General features: G+C 36.0%; 1 protein-coding gene across 2 annotated transcripts in view; it reads right to left on the bottom strand.

Annotated features, from left to right (window-relative positions):
* CEP126 (centrosomal protein 126) overlaps window positions 1–25749 on the bottom strand; it is a 65686-nt gene that overhangs the window by 5944 nt on the left and 33993 nt on the right. The window contains exons 5-10 of one of the 2 annotated variants that reach the window (XM_081098529.1): window positions 25050–25239; window positions 20445–22566; window positions 12118–12230; window positions 8887–8962; window positions 7126–7335; window positions 1697–1761 (exon numbers count right to left, since the gene is read on the bottom strand). In XM_081098529.1, the coding sequence (XP_080954655.1) occupies window positions 1697–1761; window positions 7126–7335; window positions 8887–8962; window positions 12118–12230; window positions 20445–22566; window positions 25050–25239 (2776 nt within the window). The remainder of the gene's footprint in view (window positions 1–1696; window positions 1762–7125; window positions 7336–8886; window positions 8963–12117; window positions 12231–20444; window positions 22567–25049; window positions 25240–25749) is intronic. The other variant, XM_081098530.1, reaches the window with a different exon arrangement.

The raw sequence follows: 25749 nt of genomic DNA, 5'->3' as shown, positions 1-25749 counted from the left end.
AATGAAAAAAGAATCCAAAAATGCGAGGATAGTGTAAGGAGCCTCTGGGACAGCTTCAGGCGCACCAACATCAGAATTATAGGGGTGCCAGAAGATGAGAGAGAGCAAGATATTGAAAACCTATTTGAAGAAATAATGACAGAAAACTTCCCCCACCTGGTGAAAGAAATGGACTTACAGGTCCAAGAAGCACGGAGAACCCCAAACAAAAGGAATCCAAAGAGGACCACACCAAGACACATCATAATTAAAATGCCAAGAGCAAAAGATAAAGAGAGAATCTTAAAAACAGCAAGAGAAAGAAACTCAGTTACCTACAAGGGAATACCCATACGACTGTCAGCTGATTTCTCAACAGAAACTTTGCAGGCCAGAAGGGAGTGGCAAGAAATATTCAAAGTGATGAATACCAAGAACCTACAACCAAGATTACTTTATCCAGCAAAGCTATCATTCAGAATTGAAGGTCAGATAAAGAGCTTCACAGATAAGGAAAAGCTAAAGGAGTTCATCACCACCAAACCAGGATTATATGAAATGCTGAAAGGTATCCTTTAAGAAGAGGAAGAGGAAGAAAAAGGTAAAGATACAAATTATGAACAACAAATATGCATCTATCAACAAGTGAATCTAAGAATCAAGTGAATAAATAATCCGATGAACAGAATGAACTGGTGATTATAATAGAATCAGGTACATAGAAAGGGAATGGACTGACTATTCTTGGGGGGGAAAGGGGTGTGGGAGATGCGGGAAGAGACTGGACAAAAATCGTGCACCTATGGATGAGGACAGTGGGTGGGGAGTGAGGGCGGATGGTGTGGCGGGAACTGGGAGGAGGGGAGTTATGGGGGGAAAAAAGAGGAACAAATGTAATAATCTGAACAATAAAGATTTAATTAAAAAAAAAAAAAGAAATGCATAACTTCATGTAAAAGTAAATAAGAAATGAAGTATACTGCATAATCTTATTTTTTCCTGTCAAGATTTCAGAATTGAGGGTACGTAACGAAAAAACAAAGGAACATGCAATTAATCCTCCAACAAAACATTTCTCTGTTGAAGACCTAAACTGAGGATGTGCCTTTCTATAAACCTGAATGTCTCCTTTCACTTCTAGGCAGACATGACTTCTTCCTCCAGTGATTTCCTACGTCCCTGCAGCACAGTCTTAGCTTGCCTTGTGTTATTTCCCTGGAGATACTGTCCACGTGTGTCTTGCTCCTTTAGACTGAGAATTCCTGAATTGCTGTTTCTCATTTATATATGTATCTTTACCAGGACCCCATGCCAAGGCAAAACCAAAATTCAAAGCAGGAGGGTCTAGTTTTGAACTCTGAAGACATGGAAAGGATAATGGCAATGATGGGATCATTGACAATGGAAATTTCTTAACAATTTTCCAATTAGGCTACATATCTAAAATTATTTGAAAAGTAGTACACTGATAAAAGTAGTACACTGATACCTGTTTCTGTTCTCATGACTGATGAAATACTCTGAATGTAAAAATATTTATAGTTTTTTTTGAAATGAGAGGACATTTGCTTGATTCTAACAGATCGTCTTATAATTGAAAGTTGAGGAGAAAAACTCCCTAAAAACTAATCTCAAAAATTAATATCAATACAGAATTCTTATACATACAATCATGAAGTGTCCTAAAAAGGAAAAAAGAACTTCTTAAAATACTTACCAGAAATGGCATTATTTGCAAGGTATTTTTAATGGATGGATTTTTCCAAATGGTTGCTTGTACATCTGAAATAATTATAATAATATAAATATAATTGCTTTGTTTATTGAAAGAGAAGAATGACTAAATCAAATACTAAATTTTGATGTATCAAAATAGTCAACATGGAGTAAGAGACTTTTTCTACTGTTCCCAGAAATAGTCTTTAGACTTAATATTAGATTAGGAAATAGAATTTGATTAAAAACAATACATAAAACTTATGTTGATAAAAAGAAATTTCTAGTACTTTGACTAGTCTATAACAATCTTTATTCAAATGCTAGGTTTTCTTTCATTTTTTCCTTTTCTTCTTTAAAAGAATACACCAAAGAAATGAATTTCATTCTTAGAACATCTTAGGAAAGATGTTTATTTAGCTATAGAGGCACAAAAAAATTCAACTCTTGCCTTTTCAATATTTAGGCCTCTGTCTATATAATAGCAAGGGCCTGGGAAAAAGAAAGAAAATTTCAGGCAGAATCTTTTGCAGGAAGAATTTAAATATATGGAAGTATATAATAGGAAAAAAACCCCTACATAAAAACTGACTTGAGGGTTTTTTACCTTTTTCTGCCTAATTTTGCATTTTAAACTTACAGCATTAGTTCTATATTGATTTTGTGTTGTAGCACCCTTTTACTATATATTGAAGATTTAATTTTAGAATTAACAGAGTATATAGTACATGTACATTTTAATGAATAACATAGCTAATGTCTGTGTAACCACCTAGATTAATAAAATTGAACAATATTCCTTCTGTAGTGCCCTGTGGATTGCACTCCTTTCCCTTGCTCACACAGAGGTAACCTAGTACACTGACTGCCTTTATAGTTTTAACACATATGTATACATCCCCCAAAGAATATTGTTTAGTTTTGCCTGTTTCTGAACTTCATATAAATTAAATTGGGCTGTCTTTATTCCCCTTTGATTTTCCTTATTTAGCTCAAAATTATATATTATTTAGATTCATCTATGATGATATTTGCAGATGTAGTTTGTTCATTTTCCTTGCTGACTGGTATTCCCAGAATATCTAAAATTTTCAAAGTTTGGTTTTGATGGTCTCTATATACTTAACAATCTGCTGATGTACATGTGCAGGGTTTTATCTAGGATATGCACGTGGAAGTGAAATTGCTGGTTATAGGGTATGTGAACGTTCAGTTTATTAAGTGGTGGCAAAACATTTCCCAAACAGGTTGCCCCAGTTTACACTTCAACCAGCATTATATGTGAGCTCCAATTGCTTGCATCTTTACCAACATGTAGCATTGCCAGGCTTTTAAATATAGCTCTTTCTGATGAGGATATAACTATATCTCATTGTTTTAATTTGCATTTCCCTATTTCTAATGAAGGTAAATATCTATCAATGTTTATTGTAATTTGCATTTCTTTTGTTGTGAAATTCCTCTTAAGGCTTTTTTCCTCCTATTTAAAAAATATTTTTATGGATTTCAGAGAGGAAGGGAGAGGGAGAGAGAGAGAGATAGAAACATTAATGATGAGAGAGACTAATTTTTTTCAGCTGCCGCCTGTACACCCCCCACTGGGGCTTGAGCCCGCAACCCGGGCATGTGCTCTGACTGGGACTTGAACCGTGATCTCCTGGTTCAGAGGTCGCTGCTCAACCACTGAGCCATGTTGGCCAGGCTCTCCTATTTTTTTGAGTTGTCTTTTTTTCTTATTGATTTATAGTTCTTTACATATTTTGAATGAGTCCTTCATCCTATGTATTATAGTTTCTCTTATTTGTGATCTGTCTTTACATTCTTTTAATGATGTTTGATATGAACAGAAGTTTGTGATTTTAATATAATCAAATTTATTTTCTCCTCTATGGATTATGTTCCTTTTGCTTTGCTTAAAAAATCCTTCCTTACCCCAAGGCTAGAAAATACTTACTCATATTATCCCCTAAAAGCTTTATATAGTTTCTTTTACATTTAATCTTGGAACTTTTTTTATGTATGGTATTTGGTAGGGGTTCAATTTAATTTTTTATTTCATATCCAATTATTTCAATATGGAGAGACAAACAACTTGTCTCAAAATGACCCCATAAGGTCTTCATAGCTAGGATCCAAAAACAGGATCCATGTGAGAGGGGCTGTGCCTAAATCCAACTTCCTATGAAATCAGTAGCTCCTTCTTCCAGAAAAAAAAAAAAAAAAAAAGCAAAAATCTTAAAAAGCTACAATTTCTCACATTGGGATTCCAATGACATGTTTGTTAGTCTAATTTCATTCTTCCACTGCTGTTAGATCATCTGCTCTTGTTCCCCCCCGCCCCCCCGTTTGTTTTCTTTCTGGGTGTTTCAGTTTGGAAAATTTCTATTGCTTTTCTTCAAATTCATTGATTCCCTCCTCAGCTGTGTTGAGTCTCTTGATTAGCCCATAGAAAACATTTTTCATTTCTGTTACAGTTTTCATTCATCACTTTTCTATTTAACTCTTTCTTCTAGTTTTCATCTCTCTGCTGAAATTCTCCGTCTGTTCATGCATGTTGTCTATCTGTCCCATAACTGCTCACTTTTTCCACTATAACCTGTTAAGAGTCATAGTTATTTAAAATTACCTGATAGTTTTAACTTCTGGGTCATCTCTGTACCATAATCTGTTGACTGCTCTGTCCCTTGACAGTGTGTGTGTGTGTGTGTGTGTGATTCCTCCTTGTTTTTTGTGTTTTTTTTTTTTTTTGCATGTCTCATAATTTTTGATTAAATGCTGGGCCTCATGTTTGGAATAGTGGATACTCAGGTAAATACTAGTAAATCTTACCTGAGTAAAAACTGGATATGGGCATGCATCTCCTGCAAGGCAATCGTGTATGTGTGTGTGTGTAGTTAATCACCTTAGGAATTGAGGTGTCTGCACAATATGAGGAGGTTTTCTCTGTGCTCTATGCTCTGTGCCTCTCTCAGAAGACTTGCTGCCTCTGTTCCAGTATCCTTGGCCTTTAGTCTGTAGGAGAGAAGGTTCTGCATGGGGTTTCATGCCTTTTCTACAGCAATGGCTGCTCCTCTCTTGCAGGCTGCAGCACTGAGGAAGGATTTCTCTAACCTCCTGCTCTGTTCCCGCATTTTCTCATGAACACACCACATAGGCTCATGGAAAACAATCTGTAAATGAGTGTAAACTCTTGTGTCTGTGACTCCCAGGGGTTTTATATTCTCACAATAGTTCACACTTATCCTTTCGTAATTTGTTAAAAGTCTAAGCAGAATTCCTAATGTCTCCCACACTTTGCCACAGGTGAGCTAATAGTCGTGTACTGTCTCTCTTTGAAAGTTCCTGTCGCTACCTGTTTGTGCTGTGACTTCAACTAACTTTTTCTCCCTTCCTTCCTTCCTTCCTTCCTTCCTTCCTTCCTTCCTTCCTTCCTTCCTTCCTTCCTTCCTTCCTTTCTCTCTCTCTCTCTCTCTCTCTCTCTCTCTCTCTCTCTCTCTCTCTCTCTCTCTCCCTCCCTCTCTCTCTCCCTCCCTCCCTCCCTCCCTCCCTCCCTCCTTCCCTTCTTTCCTTCCTTCCTTCCTTCCTTCTTCCTTTCCTCCTTTCCTTTCCTTTCCTTTCCTTTCCTTTCCTTTCCTTTCCTTTCCTTTCCTTTCCTTTCCTTTCCTTTCCTTTCCTTTCCTTTCCTTTTTCCTCCCTCCCTCCCTCCCTCCCTCCCTCCCTCCCTCCCTCCCTCCCTCCCTCCCTCCTTCCCTTCCTTCCTTCCTTTCAATTAAAAAATGTTTTTGTTATTTTTTTCAGAGAAGGGAGATGGAGAGAGAGGTATAAACATCGATGATGAGAGAGAATCATTGATTGGCTGCCTCCTGCACGCCCCAAAACTGGGATCAAGACCCTAACCTAGGCATCTGCCCTGATTGGATTGAAATTGAACCGTGACCTCCTGGTTCATAGGTTGACACAAAACCACTGAGCCACGTCAGCTGGGCTGTGACTTCAATTTTCTAATGCATTTAAAATAAGCTATACTTTTGTTGTTTATTTGCTTTTTCTTAGTCTTAGGGTGGGGCTGACACATTATAGCTACATTTTAAGCAGAAGTGGAATACACACATAATGCATACACATACATTTTTATATATGCCTTATATAGGAATGTATGTGTATATATTATGTTAGATATTTTTCCCAGTGGTTCTCAACCATAGGTGATTTTTGCTACCCAGGGAACATTTGTCAGGAGACACTTTTCATGACTGGTGGTACTGTACAGCATTCAGTGCGTAGAGAGGTCAGCATGTGGCTAAACATCTGACACTGCACAGGACAGCTCCTACAACAAAGAATTATCTCACCCAAAATGTCAGTAGTGCCACGGCTGAGAGACCATGCTAAATACACTCACACATAAAATACTGTTATTATTGCTCATGTCTAAATATTTTGTAATTTCCACCCAGCCAGTGTGGTTTAGTGGTTGAGCATAGAACTATGAACCAGGAGGTCATGTTTGAATTCCCAGTCAGGGCACATGTCCGGGTTGAGGGCTCAATCCCCAATAGGGGCGTGCAGGAGGCAGCCAATCAATGATTCTCTGTCATCATTGATGTTTCTATCTCTCCCATTCCCTTCCTCTCTCTGAAATCAATAAAAATATATTTTAAAAAACATAAATATTTTGTAATTTCCATTATGGTAGCTTTTTCAGAACCATGGTTTATTTACAAATGTGTTTCCTAATGCTTATCATTTTGTTATTCATGTTTAATTAAATTGGTGTCAGAGGATGTGCATAACTTTAATCCTTTGAAATGTGTGAAGGCCTATTTTATGGTATAATATATGGTCCATTATTATAAATATTCTATATGTATTTGATCAAGTTTGTTAATCATGTTTGATTCTTATATATCTATTTGATTTTTTTGGTCTAGTCTATCAATTACTAACAATGTAAAAAAAAATCTCTCACCATGTCTAAAAAATATTTTATATATTTTGAGGCTATGTTCTGAAATGCATACAAAGTGAAAATATGTATATATTTCTCCAGAATTAAAACTTTTGACCATCACAAAGTTATTTTTTATCTGTACAGCAAAGCTTTCTGCTTTATAGTCAATTTTGTCTGATAACAATACATCTAAACCAGTTTCCTTTTGTTAGAATTTGCTTGTTAGAATTTGATTATTTTCCATCTTTTTTATTTTAAGCTTTTCTATATTCTTATGTTTTAAATATCTTATTTATAAACAGGACATGAGTATGGTGTAATAGTATGGCATATTCAAATATATTGTTGTTACTTTGATTTAAGAGGTAATAATCTGGATACATTTTGTATTTTTAATTCTTAAGCTAATTTAAATTTTAAATTCAAATAGTAAGTAGGAAATATAACCCTTCTTACAAAAGGTGTCCTTCCACACTTACAGAATAACCTTTCATTGAGACGATGAAGGGACTGCAGGATCTGCTGCTCTTCAGCGGATAGCGCACAGATGTCCAGTTGCTGGGTCTTACTGAAAGCCAGATTTGGTTTCTGTAGCTGCTTGTTACTCATGACAGACAGGATTTCATCCTCAGCCACTGAAGATTTCACTAGGTTTTCAGCCATCAGAAACTCAGAAGTACTGTCTGAAACTAAAGAAACTTAACATTAACTATTCTTTGATCCCATTTGTCTTTGGGATCAGCACTTATACACACTTAACTCACATGTCTATATGTATTCATTTCACTAACAGGAACCCAGTGAATCTTCTGTTCCTTCGCATTTTGTTTATCAGAATCCTCTATACCTAGCATTTCCCCATCCCTAATTAAAAAAAAAAGATATCCAAATGATGGCATTGAGGACATAGCAATGCCTATAAAGCGTTACCTGAAGTAAAGAAAAAATATATTCTGTTAAAATTATTTTGTGTATTTTTATCATTCATTGGTAGTACAAAGAAAAGATAAAGTAGACTGTCTTTGCAATAGCAATTAAGATGAGTTATAAATACAAGAGTAAGAGAAAATAAACTTAAAGAAAGATTAGAAAATTAGATAATCAGCTGAACAGGACAACCTAGAAACAGATCAAATTATTTATAAGAACTTAATACTTGATCAAAGATGAGATAAAAGAAAGATGACACAATAAGTTTGTTGTTTAAAAAGAATCAACTTGGAGTTTCATTTCACATCATCCACTTAAACAAATTCCAAAGAAATTAAAGAATTAAATTTAATCTAAAGGAAAAAGAAACATTTCTAAATTTCTATATGGAAAAGGTTTTTTGAGCTTAAAAGTAATGGAGAAATCAGTAAAAAAGACTGAAAACATGTTTATTTAAGGCCAGTCTTCCCTACCAGACTTTAAATTATTGAAGGGCAAGACTTTTGTATGTTTTGTTCATTATTGTATACTCAATATTTAGCTGCAGCTGGGAATTGGCTTTCATAATAATTTATTGCATGAAAAAATAAAAATAAGACTTTTATATGCAATAATAAAATGTAAGTTCAATAAAATACAAATAATAAAGTAGTAAAAATATTTGAAATTAATATAAGGATTAGAATCCTTGATATTTAAAGAATTTACAGAAGTTGGCAAGAAAATATAAAAACTCCAATATCTACAGGGAAAAAGAATATAAAGAAACAATTCACCAAAAATAAATATACACACAAAAACAATTAAGTATATTAATAAACAATGTACAAATCAAAACTAACAAAACACCATATCTTTTCCTGTGACATAAACAAATAATATAAGTGATGTATCTCAAGTAAGTACATACCCCAGAATTGAATAATAATACACTCAGGAAAATACTTTAGTAATATGTATGAAAGCCATAACAATACTTATATGCTTTGATCCAGAATTTATTTAATACAAACTTTTATTCAATAAATATTTATTAGATGCCAATTGCATGCCAATTACTATAATTTTAATTCTGAGAATCTAACTTAGGAAAATAATTGAAAAGTCAGGAAAAGGCTTATGTAGAAAGATGTTTGGTACATTACAACTTAGAATAAAGAAAAACTGGCAACAATCTGAATGAACAGGGGGAGGACAATTAAGTCCCAAGTGGTGCTTGAACACTCACATAGTATGTAAGTATTTGGGTAAATACATACAAGAAAAAAAAAATCCCCTGGTAAGGGGAAAATGTTTAAGTTAAAACATACCTTCTTCAATATTAGAAGTATCCCTTGTAGCTTGTTTTGGCTCACTTGAACTTAGCTGGACCCTTTGTCCAAAATTCTATAAAAATAGAATATTAAATCAACATGATTCTGTATTTAAATTTCATTATATATACATTGACTTTTAAAAAAGTGTTATTTGCTGTATATATTTTCAGCTATCACTGTTCATATAAATTGTATATTTTCTTTTTTTAAAGTATCAATCAAGAATTACTGAGATAAGGCCTTTCTACAGTACCTAAATATTTTTAAAAATGTTTAATTTCAATTTTGAAAACTTTTCAGGTTGCAGTGTTGTCTTGGATATTTGGAAGAAAGAAGTAATTTGGGTGGCAATCAAAAATGCTAATTAAAGAAAAGTTGAAAATCACCTTAATGTTTGTAATCTACTTGATTTATCATAGTACAGGTGAATCACTACTACCAGCCTAAAGCCTTGGAGATGGCTCATGACAAGGATAGGTTAGATATCTTAGATGACAAAGCTTAAAGCAGAAAGAGCTGCATAGAACCGGGAAACGGGAAATCTCAGAACACTGGCCGTCAGTACACCCATTCAACACTCTCAGGAATACCCACTCTCCTTCCCTGGATATGCTCTACTTTGCTTCTTTACTCCTATTCTGTTCCACTTTAAGAAATGACTTTTTCACTGATAAAACTGCCCGGCTACAACCATACCTCACCTTTGACCATTCTGTTCTGAAGAGTAGCCCATGCAGGTTTCTGCAACAGCCCTCCGTCAGTAGCTCTCGTAGCCTAGCCTCACCTTCATTACAGACTTGAGGCACCCTGGATGGAGGCCCTGGCACAAAGTGGTAATTGTGCTCTTCCTATCTCACGGATCCCTCAGATTCTCCACACAGAAGTGGCGGGCCGGGAAAAACCAGGGATGACAAAATACTTCTCCTAACACTAGGTGACAGGGGCCAGCGCTAGAGTAACTGAACCCCACAGTTCGGGTGAAAACAAAAAACAACCCCCCACCCCCACAAAACCCCAAATCAAAGCAAAACAATAAAACTGAAAACATTAAATTTCAAACTTGATTTTGTCATTGGAATACGGACCTATATTCTAAAGCTAACTTCAGAACATGTGTAAAGTGGGTGTGTGAGTGAAAGTGGAAGTAAGGCTTCTGGAAAGAAGGACAAAAATAGAATTCTAAAGACTAATAGAAAATGTAAAGGAGGAAGACAGAAGAACAGCATAAAACCAGAATAATAAAGATGAATTTAGACAGGGCATTAATAACAGCCATTTAAAATTTAGTTTGTGTTTTTTTTTTATAACAACTACATATTACTTTTAAATTTAAACTATATTAATAAAAATAAAGAAAAAATAAAGATAAAAAATTTTCTTTTATAGATTTTGAGGTGTTTGATGTGAATAACATGGAAATTAAAAAAAGGATTTACTATTTATAATCAGGAAGTTAGGTTTATAATAAGTACTATGTTTATATTAAGCAGTAAGAATATATTGGTAATAGGACAACTTAATTTACTTAAATAAATGATTTTTTTTTGCTGATAAGATATATCATGGTTGATTGTTCTCCATATTAATAAATTTGTTCACATAAAAATCAATAGTTTCTATAACATAAAATAAGAGGATCTTCAACCTAAAGCTTGAAATATAAATTCTTCATAAGGCACTATTCCAGTTTTATTAAAAAACATTAGAAGTGATATTTACAGTAGAAACTCCAAGTAAAATGCTATTCACTCACACATCTAGAATTTTTAATATTTTATATTCAATCCTTGGATCAAGTTAGACCCCTAGAAAATGTCATATCTAGGTCACATTTACTTAGCTCTCATAGAGTTATCTTCACTAACTAAAATTAATATTATTGTGCTTTTGAATTTTATTGAAGACTAGTGGCCCAGTGCAACTGCTCTCCCCTGCAGACTAATTCCCCCCCAACTGCCCTCCCCTGCCAGCCCTGTCACCCCTAATTGCCCTCCCCCACCAGCCTGCTTGCCCCCAACTGCCCCCCCCTTGCCAGCTTGCTCACTCCCAACCGATCCCCGCCAACCTGCTGGCCCCCAACTGCCTACCCCCCCACCAGCCTGATCGCCCCTAACTGCCTCTGCCTTGGCCCCGCCATCATGGCTTTGTCCAGAAGAACGTCCGGAAGGTCTCCTGGTCTAATTAGCATATTACGCTTTTATTAGTATAGATGTCTATTTCAAACAGCCATATGAAACTTCCTATTCATTTGTTATTGATAGGGATATGTCCATTATGAACTTCAAGATCCACTATAGAAGATCCTCAATGGTAAATGTCTTTTAAATAGTATACCTCAAACAAATTCATTATCAATATCTGCTGAGAGCTGTATAACATCCTATTTTTCTTTATACCATGTCTTCCAGAAGCTCAGACCCAAATAGGATATTTAAACACAGAGAACTATATTAGTCTTTATGATTAGCATACTTGCTTCCTTTACCCATGCATTTAAATAACTTTGCTGTGAATAACTTCAGTTTTCCCCCAGAGTTGACCATCCTATATAATAAAAGCCTAGGTGGGGTTGCACGACGTCACCACAAGATGGCTACCACAAGATGGCCAACACAAGATGGCTGGCAGAGGAAGGCAGTTGGGTGTGACAAGGCCTGCAGGGGAGGGCAGGTAGGGATGACCAGGCCTGCAGGGGAGGGCAGTTAGGGGTGACCAGGCCTGCAGGGGAGGGCAGTTGGGTGCGACCAGGCCGGCAGGGGAGGGCAGTTGGGGGTGACCAGGCCGGCAGGGGGTAGTTAGGTGTCAATCAGGCCGGCAGGGGAGTGGTTAGGGGACAATCAGGCTGGCAGGCAGAAGTGGTTAGGGGCAATCAGGCAGGCAGGCAGCGAGCGGTTAGGAGCCAGCAGTCCTGGATGGTGAGAGGGATGTCTGACTGCCGGTTTAGGCCCAATCCCAGATTGGAGAGGGTGCAGGCCGGGCTGAGGGACACCTGCCCCCTATCCGTGCACAAATTTCATGCACCAGGCCTCTAGTATAGCAAATAATTATAGTACAGCAAGCTCCAAGCATAGAGATTCCAAGGCTGCTTGACAATGACTTTGGGTATACTTATATTTCTGTTGTGGGGCACAGTTTACAGCAAGAGCAGAGTCCTTGAACAGAACAGTTTTTTTTCCAAGCTATTTTCCACCATTCAATAGAAAGTTTTACTAATAATGTACTTACATTCATTTGCTCACTGCACTTCTGTCCTACAGATCCAGGGTTTTGTTTTCTCTGCGCTAAAAGATTTCTTTGTTTATTTTCAACAATTCGTTTTCTTCTCATAACAGTAGAATCTTAAATAAATGCCAGCACAATATCAAATTTATACTAGTAAGTAGTATATCCACCATAAACTTCCAAATTACCTTCAAACATCACAGAAAACTCTGATTCATTCAGTCAGTAAACTATTATTGTTTTACCTACTATTCTCTAACGTGGCACAGTTACAATGATGAATTAAACAAAATTTCTTTTGGGTTCTGGCTGAGTAGATCAGTTGCTTAGAGCATTATCCCCATATGCCAAGGTTGTGGATTCATCCCAGTCAGGACACATACAGGATGCAACCAATGAATGCATCAACAAATCTCTCTCTCTCTCCATCTCCCTCCCTCTCCCTCTCCCCTTTGCTCTTTCCCTCTCTCCCTCTTAACTCAAGAAACTAAAAAATTTATATAAAAAAGAATCAACCAGTGAATACAAAGACAAATGGAACAAGAAACTGATGTTCTTTCCTCTCTTTCCCTTCCTCTTTAAAAAATTAATTAAAAAATAATCTCAGCTTTTGAGGTGTTTACAGTTTAGAGCAGTGACTTCCAAAGTGTGGTGCATCACCAAAGTAAATCACTGTTGTGCATGAAGAACATATTAGAATTCTACTTTTTATTAATGACCTAAAACTAATAATTAAACTTTATATTATGGTAGTACAGTTGACCCTTGACACAGGGTGGGAGCTGTTAGTGGCACTGACCACCCATGCAGTGGAAAATCCTGTATAATTTAAGTTGGCCCTGGGCACACTTGGATTTCCAACTGTGGATGGGAAATTTGTATATGGTTAGCACTATCCCCCTTGACAGTTTGCAAGGTCAATGGTCATATATTGCACACAGAAACAAAATTATCTTGGAGCAAGAGATTCTAAGTGTGTGAGTTGGCAGTGTTATTTATATGTGCACTTTTGCTTTCTTCAATGTACTAAATTTTATATGTGCTTTAGTGGGTTATGGATATCTTGTAGTATCTTAAATGAGTCCTCACAAAATGAGAAAGAGGCTAACAAGACTTTTGTAGAGCTTCCATTACATGTGTAATATTTTATTATTTAAGGTGAGTGGTGGGCACATGCGTATATTATTTTTCTATGCTTTTTGTATAACATTAAAATATAAATTTGCCCTAGCTGGTTTGGCTCAGTGGATAGAGTGTTGGCTTATGGACCAAAGGGTCCTGGGTTCGATTCCATTCAAGAGCACATGCCTGGGTTGCGGGCTCAATCGCCAGTGGGGGGCGTGCAGGAGGCAGCCAAACGAAGATTTTCTTTCATCATTGATGTTTCCATCTTGCTCTCCCTCTCCCTGCCTCACTGAAATCAATAAAAATGAATTTAAAAAATATAAATTTGCAAAATCAGAGATCAAAAGTAATACAAGTAATGCAAGCACTGGCGAATAAGAAAGGCACAACTGACCCATCTCTTATTCTCATTGTAAACTTTTTGCCACATAATTATGACAGTATAATTATGTTTATAACAAAGTTAGGATCACAAATAAAAATTTATAAAAAAATCATAATAAACTTCATCCTAAATGCATAGTGTACCTGGAGGTGTTAGCTAATGATGGCATATAAAGTGGAGTCATCTATTATTGCTAAGGCATTTGATAAAGATTAAAAGGAAAAAAAGATATTTGAAAAAAGTATTTTATATGTCAGAAATGAAAGAGGTGAAGTAACAACCAACCCCACAGATGTACACAGGATTATAAAAAAACTAGAGACTGGTGCACGAAATTCATGCACTCAAGGCATGGGGCATCCCTCAGCATGGCCTGTGCCTTATCGCAGTCTGGGAGCCCTCAGGGAATGTCCTTAGTGCTGCCATGGAGGCAGGAGAGGCTCCTGTCACTTCTGGCTGAGCGGTGTTCCCCCTGTGGGAGCACACTGACCACCAGGGGGCAGCTCCTGCACTGAGCGTCTGCCCCCTGGTGGCCAGTGCACTTCATAGTGACCGATTGTTCCACCATTTGGCAGATTTGCATATTAGCCTTTTATTATATAGGATACTACAAACAACTCTACTCCAACAAACTGGACAACCTAGATGAAATGGACATATTCCTAGAAAAATACAATCTTTCAAAACTCAATCAGGAAGAATAAAAAACCTGGATAGGCTGGTAACTACTGATGAAACTGAAGCAGTAATCAAAAAACTTCCAGCAAACAAAAGCCCTAGTCCGGACAGCTTCACAGGGGAGTTTTACCAAACATTCAAAGAATAACTAAAACCTAACCTCTTCAGACTATCCCAAAAAATTCAAGAGGAAGGCACATTTCCAAGCTTTTCTACAAAGCCAGCATTACCCTAGTCCCCAAACCAGATAAAGACGCTACAAAGAAAGAGAATTACAGGCCAATATCCCTGATGAACATAGATGCTAAAATTCTCAACAAAGTTCTAGTGAATCAGATCCAGCATTACATTAGAAAGATCATACACCATGACCAAGTGGGACTTATTCGGGGATGCAAGGCTGGTACAATATCCACAAATCAATAAATGTGATACATCACATAAAAAAATTGAGAGACAAAAATCACATAATCATGTCAATTGATGCAAAAAGCATTTGACAAAATGCAACACCCTTTTTTGATAAAAACTCCCAGCAAAGTGGGAATTGAGGGATCATACCTCAACATAATAAAAGCCATATATGACAAACCTATAGCCAACATCATACTCAATGGGCAAAAACTAAATCCATTTCCCCTAAGAACAGGAACAAGACAGGGATGCCCACTTTCACCACTCCTGTTGGACAAAGTACTGGAAGTGCTAGAATAGTGATCAGATAAGAAGAAGAAATAAATGGCATCCAGATTGGAAAAGAAGAAGTAAAACTGTCATTATTCGCAGATGACATGAAATTGTACATAGAAGACCCTAAAGTCTCCATCAAAAAAACTACTAGATTTAATAAATGAATTTGGCAATGTAGCAGGATACAAAATTAACATCCAGAAATCTATGGCTTTTTTATACACCAACTAGAGGCCAGTGCATGAAATCTGTGTAGTTGGAGGAGGGTCCTTCAGTCTGGCCTGCACACTCTCGCAGTCTGGGAGCTCTTGGGGGATGTCCAACTGCTGGCTTAGGCCCGCTCCCCACGGCAGTCAGACATCCTTATCACTGCCACGGAGGCAGGAGAGGCTCCTGTCACTGCCACTGTGCTCACCAGCCTTGAGCCCGGATTCTAGCTGAGTGGCGCCCCCCTGTGGGAGTGCACTGACCACCAGCGGGCAGCTCCTGCATTGAGCGTCTGCCCCCTGGTGGTCAGTGTGTGTCATAGTGACCAGTCATTCTGCTGTTTGGTCGATTTGCATATTAACCTTTTAATATATAGTATGTTCATAGTCACTAATCATCCAAGAGATGCAAATCAAAACGACAATGAGGTACCATCTCACACCTGTCAGAATGGCTATCATCAACAAATCAACAAAAGACAAGTGCTGGCAAGGATGTGGAGAAAAAGGAACCCTTGTGCACTGCTGGTGGGAATGCAGACCGGGGCAGCCATTATTGAAAACAGTACGGCATTTCCTCAAAAAATTAAAAATGGAATTCCCATTTGACCCAGTAATCCCACTTCTAGGAATATATCCCAAGAAATCAGAAACTCTAATCAGAAAGGATTTAAATACCCCTATGTTCTTAGCAGCACAACTTACAATAGCTAAGATTTAGAAACAACCTAACTGCCCATCAGCAGATGAGTGGATTAAAAAACAGTGGTACATCTACACAATAGAATACTATGCTGCTGTAAAAGAGAAGGAACTCGTACTATTTACAACAGAATGGATGAACCTGGAGAGCTTTATGCTAAGTGAAATTAGCCAGAGAAAGATAAATATCACATAATCTCACTCATTTGTGGAATATAATGAACAACATAAACTGATGAACAAAAATAGATCCAGAAGCATTGAACAAACCATTCGGTCCTAAATCTTTGAGGCAAGACCTACCAACACTTGTATACTTCCTTGATTTGTAACATAACTATTTATTTTTGTGCTTTACTGTTCTTTGTATAGATGTTCGTTATTATGGATTGTACATTACCGATCCCAGGAATAGATACAGTATGTGCTTAAAACTATGTATTGTTTCATTCACATACATGCACTTAAATACTATCTACCAATTATTATACTACCTGGAAAACTTGGTATTTTTGTAAAAATAATACAGTTTGCACTGGCATATCTGGACAAATTTCTAGATATGATAGTTTTACTACCTGTATCTAATTGTTTTAATGCCAATTTTCCTGAGGACTGAGACTGAGATCTTTTCATGTTTATTTACCATTTGGCTCTCCGCTTTTATGAAAGGCTTATTCAAATATTTTCGTTTTAAAAATAAATTGGCATTAAAAATAAATAAAAAGAAATCGGTGTGATAGTTTTTTTAAGTGTCACCTAGTCCAGAGTCCCCAGTTATTTATTTATTATTTATTTATTTTTAAAATATATTTTATTGATTTTTTTACAGAGAGGAAGGGAGAGGGATAGAGAGTTAGAAACATCGATGAGAGAGAAACATCGATCAGCTGCCTCCTGCACACTCCCTACTGGGGATGTGCCTGCAACCAAGGTACATGCCCTTGACCGGAATCGAACCTGGGACCCTTGAGTTCGCAGGCTGACGTTCTAGCGACTGAAACAAAACAGTTAGGGCAGAGTCCCCAGTTATTTAGTCAAACACTAATATGGGTGTTGCTGTGAAGGTATTTTGTAGATGCTATTAAAACCCATAAACAGTTTGTTTCAAGTAAGGGTGATTACTGTAGATAATTTGTGTACCTACTTCAGTCAGGTCAAAGGCCTTAAAAGCTGGACTGAGCCTTCCTTGAGAGAATAAAAAATTCCGCCTGTGGGTAGCAATTTCAGTTCACCTCCGTGAGTTCTGGCCTGTCCCTTCCCACATGGCCTACTCTAAAAATTTCAGATTTGCCTAGACAGCCCTCATTTTCACAAAAAACTAATCCCTTGCAATGAACCTTAATATAGCTTATTGGTTCTGCTTCTCTAGTTAAACCCCGACTGACATAACTGGGAAAGATAAATATCACATAATCTTTATAAATTTGGGATATGAACTCTTTGTTAGTATTGTACATTATAAATATCTTCTGTCACTCTGTGGTTTGCCTTTTCAATACCTTAGGGGCATTTTTTGGATGAAAAAGTTTCTAATTTTAATGTACAATTTATCAATCTTCTCCTTAATAGTTGTATGTCTGGGCAAGAAATCTCTGTACATTCTAAAGTCTACATTATTTTATAGAAACATTCTTTTTTCTTTTCTGTATTTATATCTACAGTTTACCTGGAATTGATTTTTACCTATGGTGTGAATGAAGGGTTATTTTACTAATGCCAGATGATCATTGAAATAATTCAGCACTATTTAATGAAAAGACAAGTCTTTTCTCCCTGCTATGCTGTACTACTTTTGCCAAAAATTAAACATGTGGATCTCAAATATGTGGGTCTGTTTTTAGACTGTATTCTATTCCATTGGTCTAACTATCCTTGTGCAGATACCATACTGTCATCTGAGAGGAGGATGTAAATTGAATTACTGATTTAATTAATTAATTAAATATATATTTTTTATTGATTTCAGAGAGTAAGGTAGAGGGAGAGAGAGATAGAAACATCAATGCAGAGAGAGAATCATTGATTGGCTGCCTTCTGCACACCCCACACTGGGGATTGAGCTTGAAACCTGGGAATATGCCCTGACTGGGAATTGAACCATGACCTTCTGGCTCATAGGTCATTGCTCAACCACTGAGTCGTGCCGGCTGCGCTGAACTACTGATTTTAGATGCAGAGGAGTTATGGGTATTGACAAGGTGCACGGTATGACAAAGGGAATGGGTACTTGAAGCAGAATGGCACAGAAAATCATTAGAGATGAGAGATATTTGAGAGAGATTAGGGTGTTGGATTGTTCATCCACATGAATGCTGAATCAGAATGCATAGAAAGGAAGACTGTGAACCAGATGCCAAAGTCATCTTTGAGGGAAGAAATGACTTGAGAAGTCAGGAGGTGGGATACTTGAATGGCTCAGGCCTCAAGGGAATTTTGCTAGAGAGTTCTGGAAATGCAATGAAGAGGAAGATGCCATCCATATTTTCAACCCTGGGTACATTTAGTCTGAGAATAAAAATAATCTGGTAAATAGCAAAGTAGGAAAACAACGAATAGATGCTCATTTAACTATAATCCACGATTAGCAACGGGTTCATTTATAATGTTTAATATTTAAATAGTTTTGAAAATAAGTTTGAATGACTAAGTATACAAAATATTTAGTATTGTTAGTATTAGATTTTCTAAGTATAATCACTGTATTAAGAAGTATAGACATATACAACAGTTTGAATACTTCCCTTTGAAAACATGGCTGAAAGTGTTAAAATTCATTACATTTTCTAGTGTTCTTATATAAATATCCATAAGAAATACCCCATTTGATTAAATATTGGAATGAACACATATATTCTTTCACCAGAGAATGAGAACATAATTTTAATATGCTATCCTTTTATGCTTAAGCTACTGGGAAACTTTGTTTCTTAATATTTTTTCCTGATCAGCTTAGACTCTGATAAATGATATTTGCTTAATAACTATATATATATATATATATATATATATATATATATATATATATATATATAATTTTAGTAGAAAAAGCACGGAACTTGGAGTCATAGATATTTAATTTAAAATACCAATTTTGCTATTTACTAGCTCTTGACCTTGGGAAATTCTATTTCTTTCTTTGCAAGTGGTGTTATAAAAAATACTTATTTCTCAGGATTGTTGTGAGGTTTAAATGAGACAATAACTATAAAGCACCTGGCACTGTAAGTGGCACAGAGTAGGAACTCACAATTTATTTATCATTATTACTTTAGAGTGTCAATTATGTATGATGCTTTCATCTTTTGGAAGCAGTGTGAAAACTAAAGTTACATTGTAAAATGGCTGAATAAAAAAAGATGGCATCACAGAGAGTAAGTCAGAACAAACGTGAGAGTAGAGGACTATTTTTTTTTATTCCACTCTAGTGAGAGATATAATTTTTTTAAAATCTAAATTTTGTAGATATGTACTGAAGATTTTTAGATTATAGTCTTTGCATTTAGCTTTCCATCTGTCAATATGGCTTGTGTCTGTTCAATTCAAGAAAGTCTGGGTGTCTAAATTAAGTACCAGGCAGTTAGGACCTGGTAAATTACAAAAAAGTTCCTTGTTCTTAAAATCTCATGGTGTAACTGAAGAAGACTTTAAATAGTCAATTTTAAAGCAACTCCCTTCTTTATATCTTCTTAATACTTATTCATACCTTTGGGGGAAAAAAGCATTGCTTTTCTGTCTCCCGCCCTCCCTCGCACCTCCCCTGCCGCCCCAGCTCCAAGTCCTAGCTATTTCTCAATAGGGAACTGATTCCCAGTGGTAGGAAAATTTATGGTCACCTAGTCCATTCTTTAGAGGAAAGCAGCTTCATGAAGCAGCAACCAGCAATAAAGGGCAATGACATTTTGTAGAGAAATACTTTTCAAAAATGTTTAAAGCAACGCTATTATTTTTTCTCTTCATATGAAAACCAACATATATAACAGATAACAGTAGAGCTTCCATTCTTTTGGAAAGGGGATGGAAGAGTTTGGCACATCTATCATTAGTTTATAATAATTCAATTTCACAAACATTTAAAACAAAAAAAGGAAAGTATTATAACACCATTTATTTACCTATCTGGAATAATTTAAACAATATTTTTACTGAGATTGTTTTACAGACATTTTGACTATAATATTGGGGTAATGACAGAATGAAATGGTATAACAATTAGACCATATTCTCTGTCCTCCCTCTTTTAAATTAACAAAAGTAATGGAAAAAAATGGAGGCTAGCAAAAGTTTCTAATTTTAGTTAAGCAATGGTTGGGTAATTCTCTTAACTTCAGCTATTAGATAGCTAAGGGTGCAATATTAAAGAAAATAAGTTGCTTCTATAAGGTTATTATTTAACATTTACATATATATATACCTATATATATATATATACCTATATATATATATATATATATGGTCTACATTACTGTACAATAAGAAAAATGTCACATGAATTTAAAGAAGTTATACATTTTATCTATAAAAATATATAAATTTATTCTTACCAGCAGCCTTTTCATTTTGACCCAGACTATTATGCCATCTTTTCCACGAGGGAACAGATTCTTCTTTAGTAGGTCTAAAAGCCACCGAGTGATGACTTTCTTCATAAACAGGACCTCTTTGTGCACAATATAATGTCTCATCCTGCTGGGCAATGATTTGCGTGCCATTTGAATGATCTGTTTTTGCTAAAGTTTGGCACTCAGAACAACAATATGGTAGAGATGGCATCACAGGGATCGCGTCGGAACAAACATGTGAGAGTGGAAGACTACATACTTTATTCCACTGATTCACCTTGTGTTCTGCGGGAAGCACATGTTTCGAATTAAAATAGTTATTTGTAATAATGTTATGAGAATTTTCGGGCATTTCTGATTGACACTGAAGCACTTGTATATTTTTATCACTCCTAATATTTGGTGGAGTTTTAGGAGGATGAGGTACAACTAATTTACCCTGAGCTTGTAAAAACGTGTTGGCTTTGCTTTCAGACTGTGCTCGAATAACAGTGCCTTTTCTGTTTGTATATAGAAATCCTGATTGGACGTCAGCAGATTTTGCTCTAATTACCTTTTCTCTACCTCTTTGTATATTAGCTTTCTGAGTTTTAGAAACACTATTATGTGTGGGAGATTTACTTTCCTCTTTTTCTGAGGCTGGCCAGGCTTGTTTAGCAATATTAAAAGCTGAAGGTATAAAGCAGTTCGAAGACACATGGTTTGTTCTAGACCCTCCTGAAGCAGCAAGATTTTGAGAGACAGAATCATCCTTGGGCTTTTTTCTATTAGCAGAATTTACAGCACAAGCAGGAACACTAATTATGTTGCTGGAAACATCACTCCTCGTTTGAGTGTGGAGTGATTGAGACCACTGTTGAGATGTTTCTATTCCATTCTTCAGTGAATGATTATATTCAGTTTCATCAACCCATCTCAGTTTTTTAATAGTCTTTGGAATTTCTGCCATTTCCCCTTTTTCTTTTGTTAATTCAATACTATCTCTGATAGCTTCTGCTTTTTTATTTCTTAACTTAAAGCCTTGATTTATAATTAGTGCCTTAAAAGAATCATGTTCGATGTTTGATTCTTTCTTTAAAATACTTTTAAGAAACCTCACACTGCTCCTTTCAGCAGTATTGTATTTCATTTTCTTTTCCTGACCAACTAAGTCATAATTAGAAATTACATTAGACAATAATGTTGATGTTTCAGTTATTTTCTGTTTTTTATCTTTTGAATCAGAGTTGTGAGGTATGTAGGCAGCTGGAAAATTGTCTGAAAATAAAGGCAACTCTTCCTTATTAGAATGAAAATATTTTATCTTTTTATCATCTTTCAATTCTCCTAACTTATCAGAACACTGCACTGGGTCAATTTCATTATTATGTATAATCTTCTTTGGTAAAGGTTCAGTTGATTGTGTATTAGATGGCAAAATTAAAGAGGTTGCCACAGGTACAAATGAAGTAGGAATTGAAGTAGTTCTACTTTCTTGAGTTAATTCAGAATATTTCACTTGGTCTGAAATTGTAGCCATTTCTTGAGTTAGAGAATCTGGAGTGTCCCAGGCTTTGCTGCATTTAAATGTTGGGCTCTCAGTAACTGATGGTCTCTCTCTTTTGAATGCCCCAGAACAGGAGTCAGCTGTACTCACAGTGCTGGTTTCAGAGGTCTTTTTGTTTTTTTTATTGGGTATAAATATGGACGGACTACATACAAAATCTAAATTATTATTAGTATTTGTGGTTCTTTCCACAGTTCTACATAGATCAGATGGATTTTGTTCTTTACTATTAAAATATTCACCTGAAGGTAGAACATTAGGTTTACTTAAAATATCTGAGAAAGGTATGTCAGTTTGAGTATTTGGATCATCTAAATTTTTTAGCCAATTATTTATATGTTGAGTTTTAGAGAATGTCAGTTTATCTTTATCAAAGCCGCCTAGATGAGCTGACTGTAGATTTGCTGATTTGAGGAAAACAGAATTCTGCTGAACTGACGTGGGAGGCTCCTTATTAACAAGTGATAAATAGATTTGTTCACGTTCTCCAGCCTCAAGACTATCTATACTTGAGAGGGTTTCAGAATTCGTTATCTGATTAACGTCATCACAAAATTTCTGAAAGAAAAAAGAACAAAGTTTTATAGCTTAGAAATTTTGTAAATGCCAACATTTATGATTCATCACATCATTATTACTGAGCCCAATTCTCCTTGGCATATAAAATACAGTAAAATAATCATAAACAGTGTAGGCATATCCAAGATCTATATGTCTGGAGCAGTCCTCAGAATGAAAAAAGAGGGAGCTAAAAAAGACTTTGATAATAGAGTTGTAGCCTTAATTTTTCTGCCTAAAGTAACTACCCAATTATTCTAGGCACAGTTATAGCTTGGAAAATAATTTTGCTATTGCTATTCCATTTAGAATATGAAGTTTCTTGAAGGTTTCATAATAGCACGTGAAAAAGTTATTTACAAATGGCATTTTTTCCTAAAACATTCTCTAGACTTGAATGAAGCTCCTAAAAGCTCTATGACCCTAATCTGAATTTCCTGTTGGAAGGGCTATATCCTCCTATACAATAGAAGCCTAAAATGCAAATTGTCCCCTTGGGTGGTCGTTTGACTGGGAGTTTGACCACTCACTACAATGTGCGCTGACCACCAGCAGGCCAGGCCGAGAGACCCCACCGGTGCATGATCAGGGCCAGGGAGGTATGCAGGAGGTTAGCCAGCTGGGGATGGGGCCGCAGGAGGGCTCCAGGGCATGTCTGGTCCATCACACTCAGTCCTGATTGGCCAGACCCTAGCAGCAAACTAACCTACTGGTCGGAGCGTATGCCCCCTGGTGGTCAGTACATGTCATAGAGACTGGTTGACTGGTCTACTGTCTGCCCCTGGTGGTCAGTGTATGTCATAGCAAGTGGTTGAGTAGCCTTAGCATATTATTAGCATTTTATACTTTGATTGGTTGAATGGCCGACTGGACATATAACATATTAGGCTTTTTTTATCCTAACATATACAGGGTCTGTAACATCCAAAATGACCAAAGGCTCAACCAATTGGAAGTCAGTCCTGCAGTCAGTGCTGTGTTGCCATGGCAATCCAGCACTGACTGCTGAGGGGCTGCAACCTGGGCAAGTGCTCTGACTGGGAATTGAACCATGACCTCCTGGTTCATAGGTTGATGCTCAACCACTGAGCCACACTGGCTATCTTTCATGGAGTTTGTTGAGCTTTTTGGATCAAATTTGAAATGTTTTAGTCATTGTTTCTTTAAACAGTCCCTCCCTTCTTTTTGGGATTTTAATTAACTGTATGCTTGATATTGTCTCACAGGTCAGTAATGTTCTTTTCATTTATTTCTAGTCTTTTTCTCCCAGTGATTCAATTGAATAATTTTTATTGCCATGTCTTCAAGTCCATTAATCTTTTTGCCCACCCAGTAAAATTTTCATTTCAAATATGCTTTTCAGATCTAGGTTTATTTAGTTCCTTTAAAATATCCTTTTTCATTATGTTCATTTTTACTTTAATTCCTTGAAAATATTTATAAAAATGGTTTTAAATTCCTGCCTATTGATTCCATCATTTCTGTCATTGTTGCATCTGATTATATTGACTAAGTTTTTCCTAGTTATCTGTTATATTTTCTTGCTTCTTCACATGTCTAGTAAGTTGTGATTAAGTGTTGGACACTGTGAGCATTATGTTGTGTATCAAGATTTCAGTCTTCTTTAAGAGTGTGTTAAGGTTTTTTTGACAGGCAATTGAGTAACTTGTGGATTTTTTTGAGGCTTATCCAGAGTGTATGTCTAGGTAAAAAGTCTATGTAATCATAGGACTTATCCCATTTGTTTCCTTTTTTCCCCCCAAGATTATATCCTATACTGCCTGATGTGTAATGTCTGAAAACATTTGTTTCATACATTTTATTCATAATTATAGTAGTTTATAGCAGGAAGATACTTCATCATAGTCAGAAGTCTCCTGCTTTGCTTTTTTAACCTTGCCACTATTGCTTAGTTATTGAATTAATCAGACCAAGTTTATGAATTTAATCTTGGTATCAGCCTACTAAGGACTGAAAAATAAAGCACATGAATATTTCAGGAAAATCAGCTGAAATCCTACTCACTGGTGGGAAAATAACAAAGTAAGTGCCCTAAGAGATAGAATATAAGCACCATTTTTTGCTAATTGCACCCTGTTTTCATTAAGAACCTACTGTCCACATGCAGTATAATTTTCAGGTTGCATTTTATAATCCAGTCTCTAATAGTGACACATATTACATTCTACTTTCAAATAGCTTTCTTGTTAGTCAGTAAATATCATTCATAAGCATATTTTTCTAAATATAAGATGGAAAAAGAAGAATAGAGGAAGCAGAGGGGGAAATGAATAAAATGTAAGGAAAAAAACCAATAAATTATTTTTCTAGTATCTGTGATGAATTTGTGTTAATTCATCCACATTCTTTTTCATGGCCTATCACTGGCAAATGGCATACATTTCTTTAATGGAGAAAACTGCAATGAACATAGAATTGTTACTAGATCATAAAATATTAATACCATATCTATAGTTTCATACTTGCAAACTCCTTAGATGTTGATCTTCTAGGAGTTTCTGAGTTTCCATTAGTTTAAGCTGGAATCCATCTTTGTTAGCAGCCAAGTGTGTCCTGCTGTTTTCCTTCATTTCTTTATCACAATTGATTTTGGATAAGAGATATTTCTGGTCATTTTTTGATAGTGACGAAGGCAAGGCATTACCTATAGCTCTGTGAACCATACATAAAAATACTTAGTACATTTAAATAAATGAACTTCTTTTTACATACATATAAATGACACACTCGTGTAATGTGTGTATGTGTATGTGTGTGTCCAGATAATTACATATAAGGATATTGGAGAAATATATATATTAGCATGGAAATTTAAGGCAGTCAATGATAGAATAAAAATGGCTGTAGCATTATAGTTCTAATAAAGCACTCCACCTTCATGTAGGAATATCCAATTATTTATAGCTTTGATTATTAAATCCTATTCCTTTATTGTTTAGGACAGATACAGAAGGAATTCCTTTAGATGTGTAGAGTCAGTCCTCGGTTCTTTAAGAGCATTCCTATCTGGATAATAATTTGCATTACATTAGTTCTAAGTTGGTGTCATGGCTAGTAGATAGTCCTATAACTCTAGTAGAGTTGTTTGAAGATTCATGTAGGTAAAAAATTGCTTGTCAGGGCAGGCAGGAATTTCCATTCTAACTTACTAGGCTTGGGTGT

This window comes from Myotis nattereri (genome assembly GCF_964212035.1).
Source record: "Myotis nattereri genome assembly, chromosome: 9".
Taxonomy (NCBI): Eukaryota; Metazoa; Chordata; class Mammalia; order Chiroptera; family Vespertilionidae; genus Myotis; species Myotis nattereri.
The sequence above is the reverse complement of the archived record's forward strand: the minus strand, read 5'-3'. Positions and strand labels throughout refer to the sequence as shown.